The 10,908-nt window shown below is 50.0% G+C and overlaps 1 protein-coding gene across 2 annotated transcripts in view; it reads left to right on the forward strand.

Annotated features, from left to right (window-relative positions):
- The window catches only part of dvl2 (dishevelled segment polarity protein 2), a 37,739-nt gene extending 31,989 nt beyond the window's left edge, over positions 1-5,750 (forward strand). For both annotated transcript variants that reach the window (XM_052044597.1, XM_052044596.1), the window contains exons 13-15: positions 803-979; positions 2,584-2,811; positions 4,365-5,750. In XM_052044597.1, the coding sequence (XP_051900557.1) occupies positions 803-979; positions 2,584-2,811; positions 4,365-4,801 (842 nt within the window). In that variant the 3' untranslated portion in view covers positions 4,802-5,750. The remainder of the gene's footprint in view (positions 1-802; positions 980-2,583; positions 2,812-4,364) is intronic.
- Positions 5,751-10,908: the final 5,158 nt, after the last annotated feature.

Genomic DNA, 10,908 nt, shown 5'->3' on the forward strand with positions numbered 1-10,908 from the left:
CTGTCTAAATGCCTCTTAAACATTGCTATTGTGTCTGCTTCCACTGCCTCTGCTAGCAGGGTGTGCCAGGCACCTACTACTTTCTGTGTGTAAAAAAAATCTTGCCTCCCAAATCTCCCCCTCTCACCTTAAACCCATGTCCTGTAGTATTTGACATTTCCACCCTGGTGGAAAAAACCTACTGCCTACTCTATCTATGCCTCTCATAATTTTATAAACTTCTATCAGGTCTCCCCTCATCATCCAACACTCCAGAGAGAACAACCCAAGTTTGTTCAACCTCTCCTTATTGCTAAAATCATTGGTGAGGGAGTCATTGGCTGTACCAGCCTAAACTATAAGAATTAGCTTTCACCTTCATCCATTCATGCATAAACAATAGGATTTGTCATTCTTTGTCCAACCTCTTCTTGTAGCTACTACTCTCTAATCCAGGCAACATGAACCTCTTCTGTACCCTCTTCAAAGCCTCCACATCCTTCCTATAGTGGGGTGATCAAAACTGCATACATACGCCAATGCAATTTACTGTGGCCAATCAACTTACCAACCTGTACATCTTTGGGAAACCCACACAGGGAGAACGTGCAAACTCGACACACACTGCATCGGAGGTTGGGATCGAACCCGTGTCTCTGGAGCTGGGAGGCTGCATCACTCTGCCACTTCTTGGGTTGAAGAGGAAGGTTAATCCTGTTCCTCTTCCCACAGTTGCTGCCTGATATGCTGAGTATTCCAACATGTTCTGATCCCTTAATTCCTTTACCCTTTGTTCTATCACTAAACCTTGTCTCATTCCCAGGCTCCGATGTCGTGGATTGGCTTTACCACCACATCGAGGGCTTCCAGGATCGCAGGGAAGCCAGGAAGTACGCCAGTAACCTGCTGAAGGCTGGCTTCATCCGCCACACCGTGAACAAAATTACCTTCTCTGAGCAGTGCTACTACATCTTCGGGGACTTCAGTGGCTGCGAGAATTGTGAGTGAGAGAGAGGGAGCCTCAGTCTGACCCCTTGGGCGGGGAGAACTCTTGTGTCCTGGGACCTCATCTGGAACATCTGTATTTGGTTCTGAACATTGACAAAATGGAGAGTGGTGCAGTACAGATTCACTCCAGTTATGCTGGAGCTGAGAGGGTTAAATCCCAAGGACACTTTGCACAAACGTTCCCCGTAGTAGAAGATTTGGTTCAGGGGTTTAAGATGGTTAAAGGATTATGTACAGCGGGGAGAGAAACTGTTCTCTCTGGTGAGAGGATGTGGTTCAGAACAAGGGCTCAGAACCTTAAAATTTCCACCATTCCCTACCACATGAGGAGTTCATTCAGCCCATCGAACCAATGTTGGTTCACAGAGCAACTCCATTCTCCTGCTAATTTGCCCTGCGATCCATTCTCCCCATATTTCCATCACCCCCTCCCTCCTTCCCCTCCCAGATTCTACCCCTCACCCACACACTAGGGGGGTAATTTATAGCAGCCAATTAACCCACTGACCCCACTCGCCATTGGGCTGTGGGAGGAAACCGGAGCACCTGGGGAAAACCCACGTGGTCACAGGGAGAATGTGCACACTCCACACAAACGGCACCGGAGGTTGGGGTCAAACCTGGGTCTCTGGAGCTGTGAGGCAGCGGCTCTGCCAGCTGCGCCACTCTGGAAGCCAGGCCATGCAGGAGTGATCAGGAAGCATTTCCCCACACAGGTGGGTGGAAATCTGGAATGCACATCTCCAAAGGCTGAGTGGAAGTTTCAGAACTGTAAATTCTGTACAGTCAGGGGAATGAGGATCCAGAACCACAGTGGGGACATGGAGTTAGGATGCAGATCAGCTGTCATCTTGTAGAATGGCGGAGGACTGTGTGACTCCTTTGTGCTCCTGCAGTTTCTCTGGATGGTTTTTGTTTCTGGAGCCGGAACTGGAGGGCTTGAGTCCTCAGGAGAGACCGGGATTGTTTTCCCTGGAGTGAAGGAGGCTGAGGGGGGACCTTATAGAGGTTTATAAAATGATGAGGGGCAGAGATGGGATGGATGATCAGTCTTTTTCCCAGGGTAGGAGAAATCTAAAACTAGAGGGCACAGTTTAAGGTGAGAGGGGAAAGATTTAAAAAGGGACAAGGGGAACTTTTTCACACAGGGTAGAGGGTATATGCAACGAGCTGCCAGAGGAAGTGGTAGAGGTGGGTACAATTACAGCATTGAAAAGACATTTAGGCAGGTACATGGTAGGAAAGGTTAGAGGGATATGGTACTAGCTCTGGTAGGCAACTTTGTCAGCATGGATGAGTTGGGCTGAAGGGCCTTCTGAACACTGTAGAAAAATCAAGAACAGTGAAGTGGTGAAATAGCCAAGGACACTTGAAAACGGGTGGAGGGAGGGGAGGGAGAAGGAGAGCAGATGGGAGGTTGTCCAAGGAGGAGTGGGGTGAGGCAGCACTGCTGGCTGGATCTGTGTCTGATGCCCTGTAGAGGGAGGAGGGTTTGAGCTGGTGGTGGGGCTCAGAAGAAGCGAGGGGATGGTTGATTGAGGTGCTGCTGGTTTGACTGCGCCTACAACGAGTTAATTGTGTTCCTTCCCAATCCAGACTTGGCCAACCTCTCGCTGAATGACAACGATGGCTCGAGCGGTGCATCGGACCAGGACACGCTGGCACCCCTCCCACACCCAGGGAGCACCCCCTGGCCAATAATGCATTCCTTCCAGTACCCCTACCCACCGCCGCACCCCTACTCCACGCAGCCACCCAGCTACCACGAGCTGACCACCTACAGCTACGGAGGAGGTGGGAGTGCTGGCAGCCAGCACAGTGAAGGTGAGCAATGCTGTTGTGTTCCAGCCAGTGCCGAGAGGATCAACTCGTTAGGAATTCTGGAGGAATGAGAGTTCCATGGATGTTTCTCGCTGGATTTATCCAGGGAGCATCTCCATGGAAAACAGAGTGCACGTTAATGTGCATCGAGCAGGTTGCACAGTGCTGAGTTTGTTGGTTTTGGTTTAGGGAATAGGTCAGCAGCCAAGGAAGGTCATTAAACGTGTTCCAGTCGGCAGAGGCAGGACCCTGGAGTGCCGGAAGAGCTGAGGCTCCTGGAGAGATGCAGCAGGCAGGAGAGGTGGGGCTTCCAGGGGTGGGAGAGGTGGGGTCAGGATTCCTGGGGCCTGGGAATTGGATTTGGTTTATTATTGTCACGTGTACTGAGAGACAGTGAAAAGCTTTTGTTTGCGTGCCATCCAGACAGATCATTCCATATATCGAGGTAGTAAAAAGAAAAAAGAGAATACAGTGTTATAGTTACAGAGAATGTCTGCCTGCACTAAGTGCAAGGGCCACGACAAGGTAGAGTGGGAGATCAAGAGTTCATCTTCAGTGTATGAGAGGTCCGTTCAGGAGTCTGATAACAGCGGGATCGAAACTGTCCTTGAGCCTGGCGGTACGTGTTCTCGAGCTTCTGTATCTTCTGCCTGACGGGAGTGGGGAGAAGAGAGAATGACCAGGGTGGGTGGGGTCCTTAGTTATATTGGCTGCTTTCCTGAGTGCAGCCTGGCCCCTGGGGCAGTGGGGGGGGGGGGGGGGGGGGGGGCGGGGTGGTGTCGCCCTGGCTGATCTCCAGCTTTGACGACCTGTGGGCTGAGCTGGAGGCTGCTTCGCCTGCTGCAGCTCCTGTCACCACTGGTTCTGCTCATTGTCCACCCAGGGACCCACCAGAGCTGCAGCTGCTCAGTGTTGTACTGGATGCCAAGCATGGGTGAGGGTTGGGGGGGGTAGAATTGGTGGGTGGCTGGAATCTGGAGCCCACTGCCTGAGGGCATGGCAGAGGGAGGAACTCTCACAACATATAGAATCATAAGGGACATTGGGTGAATGCACTCACCGGAACTGGGGGGCTTGAGTTAGGAGGATAGTGTGGGACTTTTTTCCCAGGGTTGGAAAGTCTATAACTAGAGGGCATGGGTTTAAGGTGAGATGGGAGAGATTTAAAGGGGATCTGAGGGGCAACTTTTTCACACAGAGAGTGGTGGGTATATAGAATGAGGAAGTGGGTGAGGCAGGTGTACACTAACTACATTTAAAAGACACTTGGAGAGGTACATGGATAGGAAAGATTTCGAGAGAGATGGGCCAAATACAGGCAAATGGGACTGGCTCAAGATGCTCTGCGTGGACAAGTTGGGCCGAAGGGCCTGTTTTCGTGCTGTATTGTTCTACGACACTGAGTATATAGAGGAGGACTTGACTCGAGGCACAGGAGGTGACTGGGATTGGTATGGACGGGCAGGATGGGCCGAAGGGCCTGTTTCTGTGCTGTGGCTCTGGTGAGGACCATCAGGTGGTGCTGGGGGTTAACATCCTTGCCCCTTCCCTCACAGGGAGCCGGAGCAGCGGGTCGAACCGCAGCGAGAGCGAGAGGCGGGCCGCCAAGGACAAGGACGGCAAGACGGTGGATTCCAAGTCGGGGAGTGGCAGCGAGTCTGAGTACTCCACACGGAGCAGTGTGCGGCGGGAGCACGCGGCCAGCGAGCGGTCGGCGGCCGGCAGCGAGCAGAGCCACCGCAGCCACCACCACTCGGTGATGGGCAGCGTGCGCTCCCACCACTCTGTCCACGCCTACGGACCGCCCGGCGTCCCCCTGCAGTACAACCCCCTGATGGTGATGATGGTGCCACAGCCCCCGTCCACGGCCGTGCCCCCGGGGGCTCCCCCCGTCCGAGACCTGGGCTCCGTTCCACCCGAGCTCACCGCCAGCCGCCAGTCCTTCCACATGGCCATGGGAAACCCCAGCGAGTTCTTCGTGGATGTCATGTGACACGGAGGGCGGCGCCGGAATCCGCGCTCCTCCCCACGGAACGCCGGGAAACTCAAGTGGAAGACCAGACACCGACGTTCCACACCAGTCCTGAACTCCAGCTTGAAAATTCCCAGCTGAAAAGATCAGCGCTGGAGCAGAGACCCAGACAAGTATTTTAACATAAACTGTGTTTTAGTATAATTTAATTGAAGTACAATTAACGAGTGCAATTCTAGCCTTTTTTATCTGTTTTATATATTATAAACCAAGACCGAGTATTATCCTCCACTGTGATCACAGGACCTGTCTGTAGAGTTTGTGCCACAAACTCCACTCTCACCTGCAAAACAACCTTAAAACCAGACTGCACAGCAACTGCCCGATCAACTCCCCACAACGAGTTTCACATCACTGCCTGCTGCAGCATTCCTGAGGGGCAGAGATGCTTTGCTAGTCTCCAGTGCCTTGCAGGGTAACTTAGAGGAAAGTGAAAGGTCTGGCATTTTTTTTAAATAACTTTTTTTTAGAATACAAGTAACTCAATTATGTTGTTGGAATGTTTTTTTGGAAGAAAGCAATAATCATTAGTGCAAGTTTGCATTGATTTTGTTTCTTAAAAAAAAATAAAAGGAAACTTAGTCTTACATCTTTATAGCAAACTTGAGCTTGTCTGTCTGACGTGTTCCCCCTGTTCTTTCCGACCACAATCTGAATGTGGTTCCACGTATGGAATGCATTAGCCCCGGTCTGGCTCGATCCTCAATCCTGCAACAGCAAGCCAGCTCGGCCTCGGAAGTGGAGAACCATCCCAAGGTGCTTCCCGGGAGTGTAAATCAAACAAAGCTTGAGGCTCAGCTACGGGAAGTCAGAAGCTTGGCTGCAGATACAAGTTAAAAGGCGGCGCCTGAAAGGAGCAGGGAGTTTAGGAATGGAATCCCAGAGTGTGGGGCCTAGGCAGTTGAAGACCAGTCAGGAATGCTGAGTTGGAGGAGTGCAGAGATTGGAGGGGGGGGTGTAATTGGAGAGCAGTCAGAGCTGTGGGAGCCTTTGTTCCGTTGTAACGGGTGACAGTGTGTGGGACCTTGGGTTTGCTTCCTGTTCCTCCTCCTCTGGGAGGTGAAAGGTCACAGACTTGGGACACTCCTTATAGTTGAGTGGCTTCAGGCTGCGTTTTTCATTCGTGGTAGTCAAGTGAAACCAGGTGGTTATTCACACCTTGTTACCTTTTCAGATAGCGCCAAGCTAGTCAAGACTCACAGCTGAATTCCAAACTCTTTTAAAGGTTTATTTTAACCTTGTAAACACTACAACTAATAATTGTACTGTTTTTTATATCATTTTTTGTTGTCTATTAATAACACTTGCATGATATAAAATACTGCTTTGACGTAGCTCCTCTATACCGATGATCTTGGACAGCTTGAACTCCTAAGTGACTGTAACTTTGACTTGCACAAACTTTTCTTGAACTGTAACTCTGACCCTAAACACAACTCTCTGGTGATCACTCAGCTCGATCCCGTCGGTACAGACGATCGATCCTGGCCACCCGGAGTGCTGTCCTTAACTCGCTGCCCTCCTGAAGCACTCCATTTTTCACTTCTGCCAATAAAGTTATCACTGCTGTCATAACTCGACTCCCTAAGTAGCTGCTCTTTGCCACCTACCTCTTCTTCACTCTTTAACAGCCCTCATTGTTATTCCTTCATCCTTCTGACATTCCCTCGCTCATCGCTCTGTCTTGCTCACGGCCACAGTTTAGATTTTTCTTGGCCATGGGAGTTTCTTCCCTTCCCTTGGGCACAGCTGCTGTGACGTGTTTCAGTGGTGATTTCCTCTTCAAGTATTGCTCCTCCTTCCTAACTCTTCTTGTCCTCTTTAGAGGTGACAGGTGATGGACACTTGTTCAAGACTCTCCAGTAAAACCTAATTTCTTGTACTCCGTGTCATCATCAAGGTTTGGAGAAACTGCTCCGCTGGTGGAAATGAGCAGAGACGGGCAGACTCTTCAGAACCAGATCTAGCCAGGGTGGAGATGGTTGGGGAGTCCCCTCCCACACAGACTTGGTGACCACGTTGTGTGTGACTAGGATTGACCATCCACGTGATTTATACATTGTCCTCCTCCACTCACTTGCCTTTATAAAATGAATCGCCCTGGTTCTGTTGGGAGAAGTTGCTGCAGTACCTTGTTTCTTTTGCTCCTTGGTTTTCCGAGCAGATTACTTGCTGAGCAGTAGCCTGTTTGCTGAGTTACTTGCCCTGCCCCCCCCTCTGCCCCCCCCCCCAACTCTATTCGTTGGCTGATACAGTATTGGCAGTAAAGACCAGTTTTAGAAGGATACATGAGGAAAAGAGAGCAATATGCGGGGCTGAGATAAGACCCACATTTCTGTCGCCTCAGAAACAGGCCCTTTGGCCCATCGAGTCTGCACTGATCGTCAACTGTCCATTCACACTAATCCTATCTTCTCCCCACACTAGCACCAATTCCCCCTGGATTCCACCCCTCAGCCACACACTTGGGGGGCAATTGACCCACTGACCCTGCAAGTTGTTGGGACCTGGGAGGAAACTGGAGCACCCCAGGGTGGGGGGGTGGATCCCACGCGGTCACAGAATGTGCAAACTCCACACAGACAGTGCCAGGGGCCAGGGTCAAACCCAGGTCTCTGGCGCTGGGAGGCAGTGGCTGTACCCACTCAACATGACTAATGTTACGATGGTCGTTAGGGATTTGGCACTTCCTCAAGCCTGGGGTGAATGGAAATTTTCCAGACTGAGATTAATGGATATTGGTGGCCAACGGTGTTGAAGGAACTGATCGAAGGCCAGAAGGTGGAGCTGAGGAGCAGATGGGGTGTAATATTGAGAGATGGAGGGGGCTCGAGGGGCTCTACTGGGGAGGACAGGAATATTGTGTTCAGTTTTGGTCATCAAGCTATAGGAAAAACACCATTAAGCTGGAAAGAGAGCAGAGGAGAATTATGAGAATGTTGCCGGGATTGAGTTATGGAGAGAGGTTGAGCAGGTTGGGACTATTTCCATTGGAGTGCAGGAGAATGAGGGGTGATCTAGTGGAGCTGTATAAAATCATGAGGGGCATGGATATGGTGAATGGTCACATCTTTTTTCCAGGATTTGGGAATCGAACTAGAGGGCACAGGTTTAAGGTGAGAGGGGAGAGATTTAATAGAAACCTGAGGGACAACTTTTTCACCCAGAGTTATCAGTATATGGACTGGTTGGAAGGTGGAAGTGGTTGAGGCAGGTATATTAACCACATTTAAAAAGCACTTGGACAGATATGTGGCTAGGGAAGGTGTGGAAGGATATGGGCCAAACGCGGGCAAATAGGACTAGCTTAGATGGGCATCTCAGTTAGCATGGATCAGTTGGGCCGAAGGGCCTGTTTTCCTCCTGTGTAACTCTGTATCTGGACACTCTTTGAGTGTACCACCTGCAGACCGTGCTGCAACAACTGGCCATAGCTCCTTCGGCACCTTCCTCACCTGTGACCTCTGCAGCAGCAGGTCCATCTCTGAGACCCACCACCATCCTGGCCCTGACTGGCTCCACATTCCTGGACTCCCTCCCCACACCTTCACCATGATAAAAGGAGAAACATCTCTCTCACTTGTAGCTGCATCGCATAGTCAGCAGATGGCAATAGGAGCTCAGTGTGAGCACCAAATCCAAACTGGGATTGTGATTGAGTTCAGCTCCAAGGCTGCTAGTAACAAATTATTTGATGTGACAGAGGAACTTAATGCTGTACAGATTCTGGGCTGGGGTTGAGGGGGGTGTTGTGGGTTTAGGAGTCCACACCTGAAAACAACAGCACTGTTGGGAACAAAAAGTGGCAAATCTTATACAGCAACTTTCACCTGTTCAGGATGTCACCGCCTCTGTTATACTGTTGTGTGTACGGCATCCAATTTATGCACAGCAAGCTCCCGAAACGTTGAGATTATGAGCAGGTAGTTGGGTTCTGTGATGGAGATTGAGTCAAACATCTGGAACCCCTGTTGTCTTCTGCATTAGAATTGTTGATTTTGTTTTTACATTCACCACTCCTCCTGCAGTGTGGCGCTCCCTCATCACCGCACCACCCCTCCCACAGTGTGACCCTCCCTCAGTACCGATGCTCCCTCAGTGCCACCCCTTCCCCAGTGTGACACTCTCTCAGTACTGCCCCTCCCACAGTGGATGTTGTTGGAGTCTGTTCTTGAATTGTCCACCACCGTCCATGACCCAATGTGTCAGCACTGAAGAGTTTCCATCTGATCCATTGGTGGTGAGGTCACTTGGTTTTAGCTGCTGCTCAGCATACAAGGTGTTGTGTGCTGCAGCCTCACTGGGTTGGCACCTCATCATTTCTGGGTATACCTTCTCCCACCATGTCTTTGTGCCCGTTATTGAACCAGGATGTCCCACGCTGTAATGATACATACTGCATTACTGATGGTCCACAGTACCTCAGTTCCGAGCTGTCAGATCTGAAGCTACATCACCTGGCCTGTTTTGTCTGTCGTAAAATATTAATTTAATTCAACATTGTCACTTTGGCTCTTATCACCCCGACTCAGTCCTTCTGCTGTGCTGCACTGCGGAGGATGCCGTGCTAAAGAACACACCGTGCTTTCAGCTCTGCTGCCCAGCTCCAGCACTCCCTGTTGCAGAGGTTCCCCATTCTCTGGTGAAACAAATCTCAATGATCAAACTCTCTCCCATATTTAAAGATTTCTAACAGGTCACACTTCAGCCGTAAGGACCTGGTTCTGCTCAGACTTTCCTGGATGATTCAACGGATGTGTGGTCAGGATGATGTGGATTCAGGTAACAACCTCTCACCGTCACGTAGAGTCACACAGCACGGAAATAGGCCCTTCAGCCCACAATTCCTATCACACACCCCAGATTCTACCCCTCACCCACAGACTAGGGGGACAACTTACAGCAGCCAATTAACCCACCGACCCCGCACGTCTTCGGGAGCACCCGGGGGAAACCCACGCGGTCACAGGGAGAATGTAGAAACTCCACGCAGACAGCTGCAGAGGTCGGGATTGAACCGGGTTACTGGAGCTGTGAGGTGGCGGCTCTACCCGCTGTGCTATCCTAGTTGTATTACTTTTACAAAAGGATTCAACGTGCAGGTGAGAGGGCTGAGTGCTTTTCACTCCAAATCTGATTAATTAATAACTGCAACATATTTTTGAAAAGACAATGAATTCTGTGTGTACGTCCACTGGCCTTGGGATAAATTTACCACTTCTACCGAGTCTGAATGGTATGTTTAGCATGTGGTGGGAATGAAATGTAAAGCTGCTGCCTTGTTACTCGATTACACTGCAGGAGAAGGCTGGTTGTTGAGCAGAAGTGGATTTGAGTTCATTTGCAGTTCTTTCAATGAAAAACAAAATCAGTCTGTCACAGTGATCTGAAATGCACAACCTTAAAAGGCAGAGGAAACATTTCAATAGGAAATCAGGTGTTTTCAGAGAAATGGGAAGAGAGCAGGAGAGTAGGAATATTGGAATTGGTTTATTATTGTCACTTGTACTGAGGTACAGTGAAAAACTTGTCTTGCATACTGTTTGTACAGATCAATTCATTACACAGTGCATTGAGGTAGTACAGGGTAAAACAAAAACAGTGCAGAATAAAGTTACAGAGAAAGTGCAGCAAGATCACATGAGGTAGATTGTGAGGTCAAGAGTCCCATCTAATCGTAGGGTTCTTTCAATTAGCCTCACAGCTCCACAACCTGGGTTCAATCCTGACCACTGGCACTGTCTGTGTGGAGTTTGCACATTCTCCCTGTGACCGCATGGGTTTCCTCCACATCACATGCTGCTAGGTTACATTGCCGCTGTAAAATGTTAAATGGCAAAGAATCAAAGGGGAGCTGGTGGGCATTTGAGGGAGAAAAAAATTGTAGGAAAATTATGACAGGGAACGGCGGAGATGGGGATACTCTATTGGGAGGCATTGGGCTGAGTGGCCTCTTGTGCTGCAATAAGGAAGAGCAAAGGTGCAGTTGTGGCGTCAGGTATTCCTAGTGCTAGGGAAAGCCCTCTATTGATACAGAGCATGACCCATCCAATGAAAAGACTGCATTC

Source organism: Pristis pectinata, chromosome 37, assembly GCF_009764475.1.
Source record: "Pristis pectinata isolate sPriPec2 chromosome 37, sPriPec2.1.pri, whole genome shotgun sequence".
Taxonomy (NCBI): Eukaryota; Metazoa; Chordata; class Chondrichthyes; order Rhinopristiformes; family Pristidae; genus Pristis; species Pristis pectinata.